This window comes from Panulirus ornatus, chromosome 6, assembly GCF_036320965.1.
Source record: "Panulirus ornatus isolate Po-2019 chromosome 6, ASM3632096v1, whole genome shotgun sequence".
In the NCBI taxonomy this organism is placed as follows: Eukaryota; Metazoa; Arthropoda; class Malacostraca; order Decapoda; family Palinuridae; genus Panulirus; species Panulirus ornatus.
Genome location: NC_092229.1, coordinates 47,847,295 through 47,871,635, shown reverse-complemented (window position 1 = coordinate 47,871,635; position 24,341 = coordinate 47,847,295). Strand labels below are relative to the sequence as shown.

Below are 24,341 nucleotides of genomic sequence, written 5' to 3'. Positions count from 1 at the left end.
GTGAACGCATGTACAGAGTATCAGATTTGGGAAGAGCAGTGTGGTTTCAGAAGTGGTAGAGGATGTGTGGATCAGTTGTTTACTTTGAAGAATGTATTTGAGAAATGCTTAGAAAAGCAAATGGATTTGTATGTCTCATTTATGGATCTGGAGAAGGCATATGATAAGAGTTAGAGATGCTCTGTGGAAGGTATTAAGAATATATGGTGTGGGAGACAAGTTGCTGGAAGCAGTGAAAAGTTTTTATCGAGAATGTAAGGCATGTGTACGAGTAGGAAGAGAGGAAAGTGATTGGTTCTCAGTGCATATCGGTTTGTGCCAGGGATGCGTGATGTCTCTATGGTTGTTTAATTTGTTTATGGATGGGGTTGTTAGGGTGGTGAATGCGAGAGTTTTGTTGTCCCTCAACCCTACCGAACCAAAAAATGTTGCTCTTATTCACATTTTCTCTCAGCTTTCTTCTTTCACACACTTTACTGAACTCAGTCACCAACTTCTGCAGTTTCTCATCAGAATCAGCCACCAGCGCTGTATCATCAGCGAACAATAGCTGACTCACTTGCCAAGCCCTCTCATCCACAACAGACTGCATACTTGCCCCTCTCACCAAAATTCTTGCATTCACCTCCCTAACCACCCCATCCATAAACACAACCATGGAGACATCATACTCCCTTGCCACAAACTGATACTTACTGGGAACCAATCACTTTCCTCTCTTCCTACTCATACACATGCCTTACATTCTTGGTAAAAACTTTTCACTGCTTCTGGCAACTTATCTTCCACACCATATACTCTTAATACCTTCCACAAAGCAATTCTATCAATCCTATCATATGCCTTCTCCAGTTCCATAAATGCTACATACAAATCCATCTGTTTTTCTAAGTATTTCACACATACATTCTTCAGAGCAAGCACCTAATCCACACATCCTCTACCACTTCTGAAACCACACTGCTCATCTCTAGTCTGATGCTCTGTACATGCCTTTACCCTCTCAGTCAGAACCCTCCCATATGATTTATTTATTTATTATACTTTGTCGCCGCCTCCCGCGTTAGCGAGGTAGCGCAAGGAAACAGATGAAAGAATGGCCCAACCCACCCACATACACATGTATTTACATAAACTCCCACACATGCACATATGCATACCTATATGTTTCAAGGTATACATACATATACATATATAAACAAGCATATATTCATACATGCTGCCTTCATCCATTCCCGCCGCCACCTTGCCACACCTGAAATGACACTCCCCTCCCCCTGCATGCGAGCGAGGTAGCGCTAGGAAAAGACAACAATGGCCACATTCGTCCACACTCAGACTCTAGCTGTCATATGTAATGCATTAAAACCACAGCTCCCTTTCCACATCTAGGCCCCACAAAACTTTCCATGGTTTACCCCAGACACTTCACACTCCCTGGTTCAATCCATTGACAGCACATCGACTCCTGTGTACCACATTGTTCCAATTCACTCTATTCCTTGCACACCTTTCACCCTCCTGCATGTTCATGACACAATTGCTCAGAATCTTTTTCACTCCATCCTTGCACCTCCAATTTTGTCTCCCACTTCTACTCATTCCCTCCACCTGTGACACATATATACTCTTTGTCAATCTTTCCTCACTCATTCTCTCCATGTGACCAAACCATTTCAAAACACCCTCTTCTACTCTCTCAACCACACTCCTTTTATTACCTCACATCTCTCTTACCTTTTCATTACTTACTCGATCAAACTACCTCATACCACATATTGTCCTCAAACATCTCATTTCCAACGCTTCCACCCTCCTCCATGCAACCCTATCTATAGCCCATGCCTCGCATTCATATAACATTGTTGGAACCACTATTCCTTCAAACATACCCATTTTTGCTCTCTGAGATAATATTCTTACCTTCCACACATTCTTCAACACTCCCAGAACCTTTGCCCCCTCCCACAACCTGTGACTCACTTCCACTTCCATGGTTTCTTCTGCTGCTAAATCCACTCTCAGATGTATAAAACACTTCACTTCCTCCAGTTTTTCTCCATTAAAACTTACCTCCCAATTAAATTGTCCCTCAACCCTACTGAAACAAATAACCTTGCTCTTATTCATATTTTCTCTCAGCTTTCTTCTTTCACACACTTTACTGAACTCAGTCACCAACTTCTGCAGTTTCTCACCCGAATCAGCCACCAGCGCTAGCGCTGTATCATCAGCGAACAACAGCTGACTCACTTGCCAAGCCCTCTCATCCACAACAGACTGCATACTTGCCCCTCTCACTGAAACTCTTGCATTCACCTCCCTAACCACCCCATCCATAAACACAAGCATGGAGACATCACGCTCTCTTGCCGCAAACTGACATTTCTGGGAACCAATCACTTTCCTCTCTTCCTACTCATACACATGCCTTACATCCTTGGTAAAAACTTTTCACCGCTTCTAGCAACTTACCTTCCACACCATATACTCTTAATACCTTCCACAAAACAATTCTATCAACCTATCATATGCCTTCTCCAGTTCCATAAATGCTACATACAAATCCATCTGTTTTTCTAAGTATTTCACATTTCACACATACATTCTTCAGAGCAAACACCTGATCCACACATCCTCTACCACTTCTGAAACCACACTACTCATCCCCAGTCTAATGCTCTGTACATGCCTTTACCCTCTCAGTCAGTACCCTCCCATATGATTTATTTATTTATTATACTTTGTCGCCGCCTCCCGCGTTAGCGAGGTAGCGCAAGGAAACAGATGAAAGAATGGCCCAACCCACCCACATACACATGTATTTACATAAACTCCCACACATGCACATATGCATACCTATATGTTTCAAGGTATACATACATATACATATATAAACAAGCATATATTCATACATGCTGCCTTCATCCATTCCCGCCGCCACCTTGCCACACCTGAAATGACACTCCCCTCCCCCTGCATGCGTGCGAGGTAGCGCTAGGAAAAGACAACAATGGCCACATTCGTCCACACTCAGACTCTAGCTGTCATATGTAATGCATTAAAACCACAGCTCCCTTTCCACATCTAGGCCCCACAAAACTTTCCATGGTTTACCCCAGACACTTCACACTCCCTGGTTCAATCCATTGACAGCACATCGACTCCTGTGTACCACATTGTTCCAATTCACTCTATTCCTTGCACACCCTTTCACCCTCCTGCATGTTCATGACACAATTGCTCAGAATCTTTTTCACTCCATCCTTGCACCTCCAATTTTGTCTCCCACTTCTACTCATTCCCTCCACCTGTGACACATATATACTCTTTGTCAATCTTTCCTCACTCATTCTCTCCATGTGACCAAACCATTTCAAAACACCCTCTTCTACTCTCTCAACCACACTCCTTTTATTACCTCACATCTCTCTTACCTTTTCATTACTTACTCGATCAAACTACCTCATACCACATATTGTCCTCAAACATCTCATTTCCAACGCTTCCACCCTCCTCCATGCAACCCTATCTATAGCCCATGCCTCGCATTCATATAACATTGTTGGAACCACTATTCCTTCAAACATACCCATTTTTGCTCTCTGAGATAATATTCTTACCTTCCACACATTCTTCAACACTCCCAGAACCTTTGCCCCCTCCCACAACCTGTGACTCACTTCCACTTCCATGGTTTCTTCTGCTGCTAAATCCACTCTCAGATGTATAAAACACTTCACTTCCTCCAGTTTTTCTCCATTAAAACTTACCTCCCAATTAAATTGTCCCTCAACCCTACTGAAACAAATAACCTTGCTCTTATTCATATTTTCTCTCAGCTTTCTTCTTTCACACACTTTACCGAACTCAGTCACCAACTTCTGCAATTTCTCACCCGAATCAGCCACCAGCGCTAGCGCTGTATCATCAGCGAACAACAGCTGACTCACTTGCCAAGCCCTCTCATCCACAACAGACTGCATACTTGCCCCTCTCACTGAAACTCTTGCATTCACCTCCCTAACCACCCCATCCATAAACACAAGCATGGAGACATCACGCTCTCTTGCCGCAAACTGACATTTCTGGGAACCAATCACTTTCCTCTCTTCCTACTCATACACATGCCTTACATCCTTGGTAAAAACTTTTCACCGCTTCTAGCAACTTACCTTCCACACCATATACTCTTAATACCTTCCACAAAACAATTCTATCAACCTTATCATATGCCTTCTCCAGTTCCATAAATGCTACATACAAATCCATCTGTTTTTCTAAGTATTTCACATTTCACACATACATTCTTCAGAGCAAACACCTGATCCACACATCCTCTACCACTTCTGAAACCACACTACTCATCCCCAGTCTAATGCTCTGTACATGCCTTTTCCCTCTCAGTCAGTACCCTCCCATATGATTTATTTATTTATTATACTTTGTCGCCGTCTCTCACATTAGCGAGGTAGCGCAAGGAAACAGATGAAAGAATGGCCCAACCCACCCACATACACATGTATATACATAAACTCCCACACATGCACATATGCATACCTATATGTTTCAAGGTTTACATACATATACATATATAAACATGCACATATTCATACATGCTGCCTACATCCATTCCTGCTGCCACCTTGCCACACATGAAATGACACCCCTCCTCCCCCTGCATGTGTGCAAGGTAGCGCTAGGAAAAGACAACAAAGGCCACATTCGTCCACACTCAGATTCTAGCTGTCATGTGTAACATACCAAAACGACAGCTCCATTTCCACATCCAGGCCCCACAAAACTTTCCATGGTTTACCCCAGATGCTTTACATGCCCTGGTTCAATCCATTGACAGCACGTGTATCCCTGTATACCAAATTGTTCCAATTCACCCTATTCCTTGCATGCCTTTCACCCTCCTGCATGTTCATGCCCTGATCGCTCAAAATCTTTTTCACTCCATCCATGGACCTCCAGTTTGGTCTCCCACTTCTCCTCCTCCCCTCCACCTGTGACACATATATCCTCTTTGTCAATCTTTCCTTTTTCATTCTCTCATGTGACCAAACCATTTCAATACACCCTCTTCTGCTCTCTCAACCAAACTCTTTTTATTACCATACATCTCTCTTACCCTTTCATTACTTACTCGATCAAACCACTTCACACCACAGATTGTCCTCAAACATCTCATTTCCAACATATCCACCCGCCTCCGCACAACCCTATCTATCGTCCTTGCCTCACAACCATATAACATTGTTGGAACCACTGTTCCTTCAAACATACCCATTTTTGCTTTCAGAGATAACATTCTCACCTTCCACACATTCTTCAACACTCCCAGAACCTTCGCCTCCTCCCCAACTGTGACTCATTTCCGCTTCCATGGTTCCATCCGCTGCCAAATCCACTCCCAGATATCTAAAACACCTCCTCCAGTTTTTCTTCATTCAAACTCACCTCCCAATTTACTTTTCAGTCAACCCTACTGAACCTAATAACCTTGCTCTTATTCACATTTACTCTCAGCTTTCTTCTTTCACACACTTTACCAAATTCTGTCACCAACTTCTGCAGTTTGTCACCTGAATCAGCCACTAGCGCTGTATCGTCAGCGACCAACAACTGGCTCACTTCCCAAGCTGTCTCATCCACAACTGACTGCATACTTGCCCCTCTCTCCAAAACTCTTGCATTCACATCCCTAACAACCCCATCCATAAACAAATTAAGCAACTATGGAAACATCATGCACCCCTGCTGCAAACCGACATTCACTGGGAACCAATCACTTTCCTCTCTTCCTACTCGTACACATGCCTCACATCCTTGATAAAAGCTTTTCACTGCTTCTAGGAACCTAACTCCCTCACCATATATTCTTAATACCATCCACAGAGCATCTCTATCAGCTCTATATGCCTTCTCCAGATCCATAAATGCTACATACAAATCCATTTGTTTTTCTAAGTATTTCTCACATACATTCTTCAAAGCAAACACCTGATCCACACATCCTCTGCCACTTCCAAAACCACACTGCTCTTCCCCAATCTGATGCTATGTACATGCCTTGACCCTCTCAATCAATACCCTCCCATATTTCCCAGGAATACTCAACAAACTTATACCTCTGTAATTTGAACACTCATGTTTATCCCCTTTGCTTTTGTACAATGGCGCTATACATGCATTCCGCCAATCCTCAGGCACTTCACCATGAACCTCACATATATTGAATATCCTCACCAACCACAGCAATACCATCCAAACCTGCCGCCTTGCTGGGTTTCATCTTCTGCAAAGCTTTTACTACCTCTTCTCTGTTTACCAAATCATTCTTTCTGACCCTCTCACTTTTCACACCACTTCAACCAAAACACCCCATATCTCCCACTTTATCATCAAACACATTTAACAAACCTTGAAAATATTCACTCCACCTCCCTTTCACTTCAGCACTACTTGTTATTACCTTCCCATTTTCCCCCTTCACCGATGTTCCCATTTGTTCTCTTGTCTTATGCACTTTATTTACCTCCTTCCAAAATCTCTTTTTATTGTCCCTAAAATTTCATTATACTCTCTCACCCCAACTCTCATTTGCCCTCTTTTTCACCTCTTGCACCTTTCTCTTGACCCTTTGCACTATTTCTCTGCAAAAATCATCCAAATACCTCTCTCTTCTCTTTCACAAACAATCTTCTTCATCCCACCACTCATTACCCTTTCTAATCTGCCCACCTCCCACCTTTCTCATGCCACAGGCATCTTTTGCGTAAGCCATCACTGCTTCCCTAAATACATCCCATTTCTCTCCCACTCCCCTTACATCATTTGTTCTTACCTTTTCAATTCTGCACTCAGTCTCTCCTGGTACTTCCTCACACAAGTCTCTTTTCCAAGCTCACTTATTCTCACCACTCTGTTAACCCAACGTTTTCTCTTCTTTTCTGAAAACCTCTACAAATCTTCATCCTTGCCTCCACATGATAATGATATGACATTCCTCCAGTTGCCCTTTTCATCACATTAACATGCAGAAGTCTCTTTCACGCACCTATCAATTAATACATAATCCAGGAATGCTTTCTAGCCATCTCTCCAACTTACATATGTATACTTATGTATATCTCTCTTTTAAACCAGGTATTCCCAATTGCCAGTCTTTTTTCAGCACACAAATGTGCAAGCTCTTCACCATTTCCATTACACCACTGAACACCCCTTATATACCAATCATAACCTCAACTGCCACATTACTCACCTTTGCATTCAAATCACCCATCACTATAACCCGGTCTCGTGTATCAAAGCTACTAACACACTCACTCAGCTGTTCCCAAAAAACTTGCCTCTCATGATCTTTGTTCATGATATATATATATATATATATATATATATATATATATATATATATATATATATATATATATTGTTTTTTTTTCCAAAAGAAGGAACAGAGGGGGCCAGGTGAGGATATTCCAAAAAAGGCCCAGTCCTCTGTTCTTAATGCTACCTCGCTAACGCGGGAAATGGCGAATAGTTTAAAAAAGATAAAGAAAAAGATATATATATATATATGTTTGTTTGTTTTGCTTTGTCGCTGTCTCACGTGTTTGCGAGGTAGTGCAAGGAAACAAACAAAAGAAATGGCCCAACCCACCCACATACACATGTCTATACATACACGTCCACACACGCAAATGTACATACCCATACATCTCAATGTACACATATATATATGCACACACAGACACCTACATATATACACATGCACACAATTCACACTGTCTGCCTTTATTCATTCCCATCGCCACCTCGCCACACATGGAATAACATCCCCCTCCCCCCTCATGTGTGTGAGGTAGCGCTAGGAAAAGACAACAAAGGCCCCATTCGTTCACACGCAGTCTCTAGCTGTCATGCAATAATGCCCGAAACCACAACTCCCTTTCCACATCCAGGCCCCACAGAACTTTCCATGGTTTACCCCAGACGCTTAACATGCCCTGATTCAATCCATTGACAGCACGTCGACCTCGGTATACCACATCGATCCAGTTCACTCTATTCCTTGCCCGCCTTTCACCCTCCTGCATGTTCAGGCCCTGATCACTCAAAATCTTTTTCACTCCATCTTTCCACCTCCAATTTGGTCTCTCACTTCTCCTCGTTCCCTCCACCTCCGACACTTATATCCTCTTGGCCAATCTTTCCTCACTCATTCTCTCCATGTGCCCAAACCATTTCAAAACACCCTCTTCTGCTCTCTCCACCACGCTCTTTTTATTTCCACACATCTCTCTTACCCTTACATTACTTACTCGATCAAACCACCTCACACCACATATTGTCCTCAAACTTCTCATTTCCAACACATCCACCCTCCTGTGCACAACTCTATCCATAGCCCATGCCTCGCAACCATACAACCTTGTTGGAACCACTATTCCTTCAAACATAGCCATTTTTGCTTTCCGAGATAACGTTCTCGACTTCCACACATTCTTCAAGGCTCCCAGGATTTTCGCCCCCTCCCCCACCCTATGATTCACCTCTGCTTCCATGGTTCCATCCACTGCCAGATCCACTCCCAGATATCTAAAACACTTTACTTCCTCCAGTTTTTCTCCATTCAAACTTACCTCCCAATTAACTTGACCCTCAACCCTACTGTACCTAATAACCTTGTTCTTATTCACATTTACTCTTAACTTTCTTCTTTCACACACTTTACCAAACTCAGTCACCAGCTTCTGCAGTTTCTCACATGAATCAGCCACCAGCGCTGTATCATCAGCGAACAACAACTGACTCACTTCCCAAGCTCTCTCATCCCCAACAGACTTCATACTTGCCCCTCTTTCCAAAACTTTTGCATTCACCTCCCTAACAACCCCATCCATAAACAAATTAAACAACCATGGAGACATCACACACCCCTGCCGCAAACCTACATTCACTGAGAACCAATCACTTTCCTCTCTTCCTACACGTACACATGCCTTACATCCTTGATAAAAACTTTTCACTGCTTCTGACAACTTGCCTCCTACACCATATATTCTTAGTACCTTCCACAGAGCATCTCTATCAACTCTATCATATGCCTTCTCCAGATCCATAAATGCTACATACAAATCCATTTGCTTTTCTAAGTATTTCTCACATACATTCTTCAAAGCAAACACCTGATCCACAAATCCTCTACCACTTCTGAAACCACACTGCTCTTCCCCAATCTGATGCTCTGTACATGCCTTCACCCTCTCAATCAATACCCTCCCATATAATTTACCAGGAATACTCAACAAACTTATACCTCTGTAATTTGAGCACTCACTCTAATCCCCTTTGCCTTTGTACAATGGCACTATGCACGCATTCCGCCAATCCTCAGGCACCTCACCATGAATCATACATACATTAGATAACCTTACCAACCAGTCAACAATACAGTCACCCCCTTTTTTAATAAATTCCACTGCAATACCATCCAAACCTGCTGCCTTGCTGGCTTTCATCTTCCGCAAAGCTTTTACTACCTCTTCTCTGTTTACCAAATTATATATATATATATATATATATATATATATATATATATATATATATATATATATATATATATATATATATATATTTAGGGAAGCAGTGATGGCTTGCAGAAAAGATGCCTGTGACATGAGAAAGATGGGAGAGGGCAGATTAGAAAGGGTAGCGAGTAGTGGGATGAAGAGGTAAGATTGTTAGTGAAAGAGAAGAGAGAGGCATTTGGACAATTTTTGCAGGGAAACAGTGCAAATGACTGGGAGATGTATGATAGAAAGAGGCAGGAGGTCAAGAGAAAGGTGCAAGAAGGGAAAAAAAAAGGGCAAATGAGAGTTGGAGTGAGAGAGTAAAAAGATGTTTTCAAAGGAAGTAAATAAAGTGTGTAAGCAAAAGAACAAATGGGAGCATCAGTGAAGGGGCTAATGTGGAGGTAATAACAAGTAAGGTTATTTAATGTATGTATGACTCATGGTGAGGTGCCTGAGGATTGGCGGAATGCGTGCATAGTGCCATTGTACAAAGGCAAAGGGGATAAGAGTGAGTGCTCGAATTACAGAGGTATAAGTTTGTTGAGTATTCCTGGTATATTATATGGGAGGGTATTGATTGAGAGGGTGAAGGCATGTACAGAGCATCAGATTGGGGAAGAGCAGTGTGGTTTCAGAAGTGGTAGAGGATGTGTGGATCAGGTGTTTGCTTTGAAGAATGTATGTGAGAAATACTTAGAAAAGCAAATGGATTTGTGTGTAGCATTTATGGATCTGGAGAAGGCATATGATAGAGTTGATAGAGATGCTTTGTGGAAGGTATTAAGAATATATGGTGTAGGAGGCAAGTTGTTAGAAGCAGTGGAAAGTTTTTATCGAGGATGTAAGGCATGTGTACGTGTAGGAAGAGAGGAAAGTGATTGGTTCTCAGTGAATGTAGGTTTGCGGCAGGGGTGTGTGATGTCTCCATGGTTGTTCAATTTGTTTATGGATGGGGTTGTTAGGGAGGTGAATGCGAGAGTTTTGGAAAGAGGGGCAAGTATGCAGTCTGTTGGGGATGTGAGAGCTTGGGAAGTGAGTCAGTTGTTGTTCGCTGATGATACAGCGCTGGTGGCTGATTCATGTGAGAAACTGCAGAAGCTGGTGACTGAGTTTGGTAAAGTGTGTGAAAGAAGAAAGTTAAGAGTAAACGTGAATAAGAGCAAGGTTATTAGGTACAGTAGGGTTGAGGGTCAAGTTAACTGGGAGGTAAGTTTGAATGGAAAAAAACTGGAGGAAGTAAAGTGTTTTAGATATCTGGGAGTAGATCTGGCAGCGGATGGAACCATGGAAGCGGAAGTGAATCATAGGGTGGGGGAGGGGGCGAAAATCCTGGGAGCCTTGAAGAATGTGTGGAAGTCGAGAACATTATCTCGGAAAGCAAAAATGGGTATGTTTGAAGGAATAGTGGTTCCAACAGTGTTGTATGGTTGCGAGGCGTGGGCTATGGATAGAGTTGTGCGCAGGAGGGTGGATGTGCTGGAAATGAGATGTTTGAGGACAATGTGTGGTGTGAGGTGGTTTGATTGAGTAAGTAACGTAAGGGTAAGAGAGATGTGTGGAAATAAAAAGAGTGTGGTTGAGAGAGCAGAAGAGGGTGTTTTGAAATGGTTTGGGCACATGGAGAGAATGAGTGAGGAAAGATTGACCAAGAGGATATATGTGTCGGAGGTGGAGGGAACGAGGAGAAGTGGGAGACCAAATTGGAGGTGGAAAGATGGAGTGAAAAAGATTTTATGTGATCGGGGCCTGAACATGCAGGAGGGTGAAAGGCGGGCAAGGAATAGAGTGAATTGGATCGATGTGGTATACCGGGGTTGACGTGCTGTCAGTGGATTGAATCGGGGCATGTGAAGCGTCTGGGGTAAACCATGGAAAGCTGTGTAGGTATGTATATTTGCGTGTGTGGACGTGTATGTATATACATGTGTATGGGGGTGGGTTGGGCCATTTCTTTCGTCTGTTTCGTTGCGCTACCTCGCAAATGCGGGGGACAGCGACAAAAAAAAAAAAAGAATATATATATATATATATATATATATATATATATATATATATATTCAATCCACTAACAGCACTTCGACCCCCCGGTGTACCACATCGTTCCAATTCACTCTATTCCTTGCACGCCTTTCACCCTCCTGCACGTTCAGGCCCCGATTGCTCAAAATCTTTTTCACTCCATCCTTCCATCTCCAATTTGGTCTCCCACTTCTCCTCGTACCCTCCACCTCTGACACATATCCTCTTTATCAATCTTCCCTCACTCATTCTCTCCATGTGACCAAACCATTTCAATATACCCTCTTCTGCTCTCTCAGTCACACACTTTATTACCACACATATCTCTTTCCCTTTCATTACTTACTCAAACCTCTCATTTCCCACACATCCACCCTCGTCCGCACAACCCTATCTATAGCCCACGCCTCGCAACCATATAGCATTGTTGGAACCACTATTCCTTCAAACATAACCATTTTTGGTTTGCAAGATAATGTTCTCGCCTTCCACACATTCTTCAGCGCTCCCATAACGAGGTCACCACAAGAAGGCGGAGTGAGACTTGGCTACTCTAGTAAAACTAGAGTACCCCTTAAGTTACCGAAACTCAGTACTTTTCCCAATTCCGAGCTTTTTTACTTTCCACAGTAGCAGCACCTCCTACCTCATTGGTTATGATACTTCCTTTGCATATGGCTTTGTCTTTTCTCTGCTACTCTACTGCTGCTTCCTTATATCTCTTTGTCGTGATAGCTTTTTTTTTTCAATTTCATATTTGATTGCCATTTCCTGTGTTAGCACTAGGAACAGATAAGAAATATATGATTCTAGTGTATGGGCTCATCATTGGTGTTTCACTTCCATGGTGGCTAGGCTAGTATGCAATTTTCAGTAAGTGCTTCAAGCATTGCAACTCATTCCTCCGCACTTAAAGGAACAGGAACAGTCTTTGCTTGTGCAACTTTTTGAAAGTAGGAAATGATGTACTATGTGTTTGGAAAAATTGTGAGGAGTTTGTTATAGTTATCAAGTGCATCTATAGTTTGGATATTGATGAAGTAGATAATTACTAAGAAAAGCATTTCTCACCACATTTTCACATATAGTATTATTATCATTGTTTTAGTTGCAAAAAATTTTTTTTTTTTTAGTTGTTGAAACCAAAATTTTTTTCAGGGACCGATTCTTAGATTTAGTTGAAGGACGTGACAGCATAGGTGGCATGACAAAGATGAAGGATGTATCCCTGAAGGATGTCAAGGATGTATCAGGAGAACGGATTGTCAACAAAATACAAGACTTTGTGTGGGATGAAGTACTATCTGAACACTTGATGCTTTCTCAGGTATGGTGAGCACTGTAGAGATATTGTTACATTTCATTTGCCGTTGTGAGGATTGTGGAATGGTCTGTAGTATGATGGAGATGGTATTGTTAGGGGTATGGAAGGTGAACCACTTGATGTTTTTGCATAGGATGTTTTTGGTGTCAGGCTTAAGAGACAAACTCCAGAAGGTGGTGGTAGAGTTTGGGAAACTTTGTAAAAGAAAGTTGAGAGTTATTTTGAACATAAGTAAGATGATAAGGTGTAACAAGGGAATGATAAGATGGTTTAAGTCTTGAGTGTAAATATGGAGGACCTGTTAGAAATGAAATGCTTTATGTATCTAAGAGTGGACATGTCTGTAGATGGAAAAGTGAGTCCTGAAGTAAGTCACCAGGTAGGAGTTGGGTTTAAGGTTCTAGGTATGTTGAGGTACATGGTAAAGTCATTGTTTGCAAGGGTAAAGATGGGTTTGTTTGAGGGCATCATAATATGGATAGTGTTGTATGGATGAAAAATTTTTGCTATATATGCAGAGGAAACAAAGAGGATTTATGTGCTGGAAATGAAATAAAATGCCTGATAACTGTGAGGTGGGTACATTGTGTAAGAAATGACAGTGCCAGAGGTATGGTAATTAGCACACTGTAATTGTTAGGGCCCACTAGGATGTGCTGAAATGGGGGCATTGTAGACTAAGAAGATAGAAGGAAGGAGTAAAGGAAGGGTATGGCCATTCAGAAGGGCAAGAGGTGTGTATTGGATAGAAATTATTGGAGCTGTGTAATGTATGGGGGCAATTTGTAATGGACTGAGCCAGAACTTATGAAGTGATCAAGGTAAACCACTTGAGGCTTGGCTCAAGATGGCATTCTCTTGGTCCGGTACATTATACATATCAGCTTGAGATTGAACAGATCAAGAAAATGGTGTGATTTGCTCTTCCATTCTTTAGTTGTCATATGTAATGTCCCAAAACCACAGCTCCCAGTCCACAACCTAGAACCATAGACCTAATCATGCTTTTCTCCAGCTACTTCATGTGCCTTGGTTCAAACCATAGACAGCATATACCAAATCACTCCAGTTCTCTCTTATTTTGTGCATGCTGTACATGCTCCTGCATATTCTGGTCCTAAGCACTCACTACTTTTTTCACTCCATCCTTCCATCTCAATTTCAATCAACCCCCTTCTTATTCTCAACACTACAGACACATTTTGTCTTTGTTAGCCTCACCTCTTTCATTTTTTCCAGATGTTCAAACCATTTCAGTATATCTGCATCAGCTTTTTCAACTATACTTTTCTTATTACAATTCATCTCACATACCGTATGGTTTCTTAGTCAACCCTCCACACCATATATTTTCCTTAAACATTTCCCTTCCAACACATTCACCTTTGACACTCATCTGGAGCCCATACCTTGCATCCATACAATGCCATTGGGACTACTATACCTCCAGACATGCTCATCTCTGCCCATCCTGATAGTGATCTCTCTTTCCACACATTCCTTAGTGCTCCTAGGCCTTTACCCCCTTACCCGCCATATGACTCACTTCAGCTTTCATGTTCCAGTAGCTGCTATGTCCACTCCTAGGTACCTAAAACACTGCAGTTCCTTTGAGTTTTCCCCATTCAAACATATACCCCAACCTATCTGTTTCTCTAGTGCTAAATTCAGTAACCTTGCTTTCATTTACATATACTCTCAACTTTCACCTTGCAAACATTCTCCCAAACCAAGAAACCAGTTTCTCACTCAAATCTACCATCAGTGCTTTGTCATCATCAAATAATAAGTGATGTGCATCCAGAACACACCTACTCCTGCCAGAATGGAGACTTACATCTCTCCTGAACCCTTATATTCACTTCCCTCACCACACCTTGTATGATAAGTATTAATTCTGTTATTTATTTATTTCTTTTTATACTTTGTCGCTGTATCCCACGTTAGCGAGGTAGTGCAAGGAAACAGACGAAAGAATGGCCCAACCCACTCACATATACATGTATATACATACATGTCCACACACGCACACATACATACCTATACATCTCAACATATACATATATATACACACACAGACATATACATATATACACATATACATAATTCATACTGTCTGCCCTTATTCATTCCCGTTGCCACCCCGCCATATAATGAAATACCAACCCCCTCCCCCCACATGTGTGCGAGGTAGCACTAGGAAAAGACAACAAAGGCCACATTCGTTCACACTCAGTCTCTAGCTGTCATGTATAATGCACCGAAACCACAGCTCCCTTTCCACATCCAGGCCCCACAGAACTTTCCATGGTTTACCCCAGACGCTTCACATACCCTGGTTCAATCCATTGACAGCACGTCGACCCCGATATACCCCATCGTTCCAATTCACTCATTTCCTTGCATGCCTTTCACCCTCCTGCATGTTCAGGCCCCAATCACTCAAAATCTTTTTCACTCCATCTTTCCACCTCCAATTTGGTCTCCCACTTCTCCTCATTCCCTCCACCTCTGACACATATATCCTCTTTGTCAATCTTTCCTCACTCATTCTCTCCATGTGACCAAACCATTTCAAAACACCCTCTTCTGCTCTCTCAATCACACTCTTTTTACCACCACACATCTCTCTTACCCTTTCATTACTTACTCGATCAAACCACCTCACTCCACATATTGTCCTTAAACATCTCATTTCCAGCACATCCACCCTCCTCTGCACAACTCTATCTATAGCCCATGCCTCACAACCATATATCATTGTTGGAACCACTATTCCTTCAAACATACCCATTTTTGCTTTCCAAGATAACGTTCTCAACTTCCACACATTCTTCAACGCTCCCAGAACTTTCGCCCCCTCCCCCACCCTATGACTCACTTCCGCTTCCATGGTTCCATCCGTTGCCAAATCCACTCCCAGATGTCTAAGACACTTCACTTCCTCCAGTTGACTTGTCCCTCAACCCTACTGTACCTAATAACCTTGCTCTTATTCACATTTACTCTCAGCTTTCTTCTTTCACACACTTTACCAAACTCAGTCACCAGCTTCTGCAGTTTGTCACCCGAATCAGCCACCAGCGCTGTATCATCAGCAAACAACAACTGACTCACTTCCCAAGCTCTCTCATCCACAACAGACTGCATACTTGCCCCTCTTTCCAAAACTCTTGCATTCACCTCCCTAACAACCCCATCCATAAACAAATTAACCATGGAGACATCATGCACCCCTGCCGCAAACCAACATTCACTGAGAACCAATCACTTTCCTCTCTTCCTACACATACACATGCCTTACATCCTCGATAAAAACTTTTCACTGCTTCTAACAACCTGCCTCCCACACCATATATTCTTAATACCTTCCACAGAGCATCTCTATCAACTTTATCATATGCCTTCTCCAGATCCATAAATGCTACCTACAAATCCATTTGCTTTTCTAAGTATTTCTCACATACATTCATCAAACACCTGTTATTATTATGTCTATAGCTAATTTATGTATCTGTATCTCTGATGGCTGTTCTCTCCTAGAACTCCTTCAAAGGGATGGCCACAGCATTAGAGTCTCCATAAACCAGTGACTCCAGTGCTGCTTCTTAATCTTTAGCGCCTGACCCTTTGCAGGCCATTTTCAGAGGGCAGCTTGAGCACAGTTTTTGCAGTGGCTCCTACCTAATGTTCCTACTGAATACTTCTACTTGATGCTCCTGCCTAATGGTTCTACCTACTTTTTCTACCTAATGCTCCTGCCTAAATATTTTTACTTATTACTTCTATCTATTGCCTACCATTTAACCAAAAGTCAGGACTAGCACATAGTGCTCACTGCAGGGAAACCTGTGGTTACAAAGAATCGTCTGTGTGAATTAAGTGTCGTCAAGTGTTAAGTGTGACAAGGAGAAATTATGTGCTTGTGTAGAGAATGCCATTAGTCCATGTGAGTGAGGCAGAAAGAAAAGACGGCTACCTGGTTTTTAAGAGTGCAACTTGACAACCACTGAAGTGCTGGCTCACCATGCAGCCATCACTAACCATCCTGATACTTAGATGGGTAGTACTGGTAATATTATATTTATGCTCATGTGTCCCACCTTATTGGTATTATTGGTGTTTTGATTATTATAAAGGACTTCATGAAACCAGTAGAGAAAACTTATCTGATATTGCTGTGTGATTATGCAGTTTTGGTCTTATTTGCAGGTGGTAGACTATGTAGAATGCTTTACTGGTCCTAACATCATGGCCATGCACACCATGCTCATCAATAAGCCCCCAGACACAGGTGCTCTCACTTCTCGCCATCCACTTCACCAAGACCTTCATTACTTCCCTTTCAGGTGAAAGTTTCATAAGTTCTTTGAATCACAGAACCCTAGATGTTCCCTTCTAAAGATGTCAAAGTAATAGCCACCCGTACAATCTTATTTCTAAAGCTGTCATTATTAATTTCTAGTATTTAATTTTTGTGTCATATGTTTGTAGTCCAATAGGACGTAGGAACCAGATTTCACAGTCCCATTAGCTTATTACTTAAATATAGGCATGAATGCAATATATAGTCATAAATGCAGTTTGTAATAGTGAGCAAGTTTTTTTCAGTTTAATCATCTGCAATCAGCTCCAGTTTGTCTGTGATCTTAAAGACTGAAATATTATTCATGGGGAAATGGTGACTTAAAAGTTCCCTCTTTCCCTTCCACAAAAAGATTTTATCCATTCCACTGAGGTTGTATAAAGCATTGCCTCATCCACTTTCTTTTTTCCTTTTCCTCCCCATGTTCCTACTCTTTCCCTTTCTTTATCTCTTTTCACCAGTCACTCACTGCCTTACCCTCCCTCCCCTCTCCTGTTGTAGCCAGAGGAACTCTATTAACCATCACACAACCCTCTGATGGATGCGAGTCGCATTGGAACTTATATTTGTAACCTGAGAGTGAAGCAAGTGCTGTAAGAGCCTCACTCATAATGTATGGTCTCAGCCATCCACACACAAATTCCTCAACAGCATCAATGCATGAAGGACGGAAAAAAAAATAATGTGAACATTCTTTTCTCACCCCCCACACCCAGTTGCCATTCTCTTTTGTCAGTTAGTGCCAGGAAACAGTTGAAGAATGACCACATCTGCTCACACTAATTCTGTAGCTGTCATGTGTAATGCACTAAAACCATAGCTCCCCATCCACATCCAGGGCCCACAGACCTTTCCATAGTTTACCCTGGACGTTTCACATGCCCTGGTTCAGTCCATTGACAGCACATTGAACCCAATATACCACATCGTTCCAATTCACTCTATTTGGTGCACACCTTTCACCCTCCTGCATGTTTAGGCCCCGATCTCTCAAAATAATTTTCACACCATCCTTCCATCTCCAATTTGGTCTTGTAGTTCTTGTTCTCTTCACTTCTGACACAGATATCCTCTTTGTCAACCTTTCCTCACCTGTTCTCTCCATATGCCCAAACCATTTCTACACACCCTCTTATGCTCTTTCTGCCACACTTTTAATTTTCACCCATCTCTCTTACCCTTTCATTACTTGATCAAACCATCTCACACCACATATTGTCATCAAACAGTTCATTTCCAACATATCCACCCTCTGCACAATCCTATGTATAGTTCATTTCCAACACATCCACCCTCTGTACAATCCTATGTATAGCCCACTCCTTGCAACCTTATGATATTGTTGGAACATACCCATTTTTGCTCTTCAAGATAACATTCTTTCTTTCCATGCATTCTTCATCGCTGCCAGAACCTTCACCCCCTCCCCCACCCCACTCACTTATGCTTCCATGGTTCCACTCCCAGATAACCAAAACACTTCACTTCCTCCATTCAAACTTACATCATAACTAACTTGTCCCTCAACCCTGTAGAGCCTATTATTATTACCTTGCGTTTATTCACATTCACTCTCAACTTTCGTCTCTCCCACATTCTTCCAAACTCAGTCATCAAGTTCTGCAGTTTCTCACTAGAATCAACCACCAATGCTGTATCATTGGCGAACAACAACTGACTCTCTTCCCAGGCCCTTTCATCCCCAGTAGATTGCATACTCACCCCTCTCTACAATACTCTTGAATTTCTCTCTATCACCACCCCATCCATTAAACTAATTTTAACAACCATGATGACATCACACACCCCTGCACCGACCAATCTTCACTGGGAACCATTCACTCTTGTCTCTTTTTACTCAGACACACACCTTACACTCTTAAGTAAAACCTCTGTTTGTAGCAGCTTACCTCCCACACTATACATTCTTAAGACCTTTCACAAAGCATCTCTATCAACCCTATCATATGCCTTCTCCAAATCCATAAATGCCACATGCAAATCCATCTGTTTTTTAAATATTTCTTACACACATTCTTCAAACACCTGGTCCACACATCTTCTACCACTTCTGAAACCACATTGCTCTTCCCCAGTCTGATGCTCTGTACATGCCTTTACCTTCTCAATCAATACCCTCTCATATAATTTCCCAGGAATACTCAACAAACTTATGCCTCTTTGGTTTGAACACCTTTATCCCCTTTGCCTTTGAACATTGGCACTATGCATGCATTCTGCCAGTCCTCAGGCACTTCACCATGATTCATACATTAATTGAATATCCTAACCAACCAATCAACCACACAGTCACCCCTTTCTTAATAAAACCTACTGCTATACCATCCAAACCTGCCGCCTTACCAGATTTCATCTTCCGCAAAGCTTACAGTACCTCTTCTCTCTTAACCAAACCATTCTCCCTGATCACTTTGTACTCCACTTTGACCAAAACACCTAATATCTGCCACTCTGTCTTCAAACACATTCAACAAACCTTCAAAATACTCACTTCATCACTTCCCCACTTCATCGATGTTCCCATTTGTTCTCTTGCCTTTTGCACGTTATTTACCTCCTTCCAAAACATCTTTTTATTCTCCCTTTCTCTTGACCTCCTGCCACTTTCTTTTATACATCTTTCAGTCATTTGCACTCCTTCCTTGCAAGTATCATCCAAAGGCCTCTCTTATCTCTTTCACTAACAACTTTACTTCTTCACCCCACCACTTACTACCATTTCTAATCTACCCACCTCCTACCTTTCCCATGCCACAGGCATCTTCTGCACAAGCCATCACTGCTTCCCTAAATACTTCCCATTCCTTACCTACCCCCCTCACGTCATTTGCTCTCACCTTCTGTCATTCTACACTCAGTCTCTTGTGGTACATCCTCACATAAGTCCTCTTTCCAAGCTCCCCAACATTCTCTCTGCTTTTTTGAAAACTTCTACAAATCTTCACCTTCGCCTCCACAAGATAGTGATCAGACATCCCTCCAGCTGCCTCTCTCAGCACATTAACATCCAAAAGTCTCTTTTACATGCCGCTCAATTAACATGTAATCCAATAATGCCCTTTGACCATCTCTCCTAGTCACATAGGTGTACTTTTGTATATCTTTTTTTGGACCAGGTATTCCCAATCACCAGTATTTTTTCAGCACACAAATCCACAAGCTCTTCACCATTTCCATTTACAACACTGAACACGCCATGCACACCAATTATAACCTCAACTGCCACATTGCTGTCAACATTTAAATCACCCATCACTATAACCTGGTCTCGTGCATCAAAGATGCTAACATACTCGCTCAGGTGCTCCCAAAACACTTGCCTATCATGACCAGGTGCATAGGCACCAATAATCACCCATCTCTCTCCATTCACTTTTGGTTTTAACCCACATCAATCCATCGTTGAGCACCATCTGTTGACATAAATAGGCATTATATGCATGTTGTTTCAGATTCATTAGTTCAGGGTTACAGGGGTCCAAGAAATGCGCCCAGCTTTTGGAAGTAATAGTACACATGAATATAACAGTGGGGCTTACTAAAGCCTAAGGAAGGAAGGACATTCCTTCAACGCATCACCAAAAATGTTTACATAATATCTGGCCAGCATGGGGAAGATCGTCATGTCTCCGTCAGGTCATGGAGTGGCAGTCCAGGAGGCATCATGGAAGTATTGTGTGAGGGAGGAACATCTTACAAGGTAGTGGACAAGGTTGTGGCTGTTAGGTCTTTTGCAGTGATTTACATATTTTGCATTTATTCCAGTTTTCAAAGGTTCTCATGAAAAGTGTTTACAGGCCTGCCAACAGAATAGTTTGTGCTTGGACAGCCATGGAGAAAGTCAACACTGACAATGGCTGCCTTTTTGTTCTTCCTGGATCACACAAAGGAGTTTTGGAACAGCATGAATATCCAGAATGGGAGGTAAAAATGTTATTCTATATATTTCTTAACTATTATAACATCGTACTTAATAGAATTCAAAAGTCCTGTTGCAAAAGAAAAATACTAGTCTTATTTTTGTCTAATTTCCAAAATAAGGGTGTTAATTGCACTGTAGTTCAAGTTTTACACTGTAATAATGCAAGTTTGTATAAATTTGTAGATTATGTAGACAGTTAAGTACCAATATCTCAGATTAATATGAAGTGACACTCTTCTTAGAAACCTGAAATGATACCAAATAGGAACAGTCCTCTTTTGTTCTTTTTTAAAAAAGTTACCACAGAAATTCACTTATCTGCTCTCATTTCCTCCACTTCTGACACACTTTTCCTAATTCATTCTTTCCATATGTCCAAACCATTTCTCTCAGCTGCACTATTTCTGTTACCACACATCTCCTCCTCTTTCATTACTTACTTGATTGAACCACCACACACCACATATATGTCTGTTTATCTATATCTCTGATGCCTGTTCCCTCCAGGAACTCCCATCAAGTGGCCAAAGCAAAAGAGACTCCACTTATCCCTGTCCTTACATGCCTCCCTCACATACACCATTTCTTTCCCTCCAGTATTCTTCCACTGTATTTGCCTATGTCACAGGTGGTATTCCTCTCGCACCAATCCCTTTAATTGTACTATCATACATTATCCTTGTAAACTCAGTCTTGCATCCTTTTCACATGCCCAAACCATTCTCTACCACTCCACAATGCATTCCCTGCCATACCACATCTCTCACACACCCGTTCATTTCTTTCTTCATTCCATCTAGTTTTACTCCACATGCTCATTTCCATAGCTTGGATTCTTGACCTCTGTGACTCATTTCATGTCCATGTTTTGGCTGCATAGGTCAAGGTTGGGGGGGGACTATACTGTCCCTTATTCCTCTCTTACACCTCTACCCTTCATTATTCTATATAGGTACAATGGCTTTTCACCCTATACTGCTCTCTCTCATTCCAAATCACCAAACTTAGCCAAGACAGCTCATAAATTCTTACAGCTTTTCACCTCTCTCTCTCCCCCCAAATATCCAAAGCACAATTTAGTACATTTTATACTTTCATTCTATATGGTTTTACAAAATCATACTTTCTCTGTTTCCTTTCATACACCATTAATTTCCTTTAACTTGCATTTACCTTTAGTCGCCTGTGCATACACACATAATAAAACGCACTTATGACCTTCTGCAACTCCACTTAGCAAGCAATGCAGGATCATCCCCAAACAGGTTTGCCATAAGCCTTATAATTTTTCATATTATGAAAATATATTGAAGACATTAACAGTACTTGTATTTCAGAATGGTGTGAACAAAATGTATCATGGTGTTCGAGGGTATGATGACGTACCCAAGACATATTTATGTATGGAAAAAGGAGACACTGTTTTCTTCCACCCAATTCTTTTGCATGGCTCTGGATACAATACTACAAAGGTATTGTGAACTAAACTGATCAGGGATGCTGTAAATATATATATTTTTTTTCAATATTTCATCCTTTGCTTTTAGTGTAATAGTAGCCAGTTGTCCAAATTTTTTTTACGGTAATCCAATCAAGATTATGGCCTTAGATCGAAAATATGGTTATTCTTTTTACAGTTATATGCTTTACAACAATTATAAATCATTTAAGTAAATAGTTATTAGATTTTTCATTCCTTTCAGAACTTCCGCAAGGCAATATCTTGCCATTATGCTGGTTCAGAATGTGATTACATTGATGTGAAAGGGACATCCCAGGAAAACATTGCTAAGGAGGTGGTGGAGATTGCCAAAAAGAGAGGTTTTAAAGACTTCACTTTCAAGGTAATTAATATACTTTTGTTATATCAAAAATTTTCCAAAGAACTTTACTAAATGCTCCTATCTTTTGCATTACCGAATTCGTAAGGGTTTTCATCAATAAAATCTATTATCTCAAAAGAGTGCCACAGCTTCAAAATTATAACATATGACAATGCAGATCTGATATGGGCATCTTAGACGATCACATAATAATGACCAGTTTACAGAAAAAATTTAGCATGAAACATATGGAAACAGTGTAAGCATGAATGGAGGGATATGTATAAACTAGTGATGGTCCAAATGTATTTTTTTCATCATTCACAGATGATAGAAACATGTTTTTCATATTTTTTGGATGAATTAATTTCAGATGTAAGAGTTTGAGCCATAGGAACTTGAATGAATGCATTTCTCTCAATTTTCTATGATACCAGGATGTGGGACAAAGATCCAACTCTTACTATGCAATTTTGACTGTAGTTTATATTTATACTTTGTAGCTGTTTTTACACTGGAATGATATCATGAACTAGTGAAAAATATGTTGACATAAGGACTTAATATTAGTTGTTGAATTTGATTATTGGGAGGTTATATTTAAGAAATGAAAACTTTTCAGCTCTCTCAGCAGAAAGCCTGTTCATCTTCATCATATATCAGACCAGCACCACCGAAGTCGTTCAGTGGCAACACATGATGGAGGGCAAGCCAGGAACATCCAGGCTAACTGAGAGGGAATAGGATACCTTTATGCATTTCCCACCAAGTCAAGGGATCTTCAGCCACAGCAATGTGCTCCTTTTTGTGGTACTTGTCAATGATTTTTGACGTCTGCTGACTCTGCTGTGAAAGCTGGTTATCATCATCACTGCTTGAAGAAAGGATTGCATCAAGCATTGCAGCAAGATCTTTCTTATTTTAGCACTCAACCAAAATAGCACCCAACCAAAGTTCTTCAGAGAAACGGACAATGCTATTCTTCATTGTCTGCAACAAATTGGGAGGAAAAAACTTTTGCTACGGTTGAGTGATTGAAGCGAGTGGCTATAGACCTGCATTTAGAAAGGTCTGTTGCTGACTTCTGTGAAGATATGCCATGCTTGACTACAAGATGCAGTTGATGGGAAGTACAGTTTGTGTTACTGACAGCTGAAGGAAATGGTGCTTTTTTAATATTAGCATCAACATTCCTCATTACACAGTGAACATTGTCTGTGGAAGAAATGCTCAGTTTTTCAAGCATCAAGAATACTTAAATATTCTTTGGTGTAATGTT

At 41.3% G+C, this 24,341-nt stretch overlaps 1 protein-coding gene across 5 annotated transcripts in view; it reads left to right on the top strand.

The window, feature by feature from the left end:
- The window catches only part of LOC139749194 (phytanoyl-CoA dioxygenase, peroxisomal-like), a 56,311-nt gene that overhangs the window by 30,290 nt on the left and 1,680 nt on the right, over positions 1–24,341 (top strand). For all 5 annotated transcript variants that reach the window (XM_071662868.1, XM_071662869.1, XM_071662871.1 and 2 more), the window contains exons 4-8: positions 12,765–12,933; positions 17,143–17,279; positions 21,115–21,241; positions 22,577–22,711; positions 22,943–23,083. In XM_071662868.1, coding sequence (XP_071518969.1) covers positions 12,765–12,933; positions 17,143–17,279; positions 21,115–21,241; positions 22,577–22,711; positions 22,943–23,083 — 709 coding nt within the window. The remainder of the gene's footprint in view (positions 1–12,764; positions 12,934–17,142; positions 17,280–21,114; positions 21,242–22,576; positions 22,712–22,942; positions 23,084–24,341) is intronic.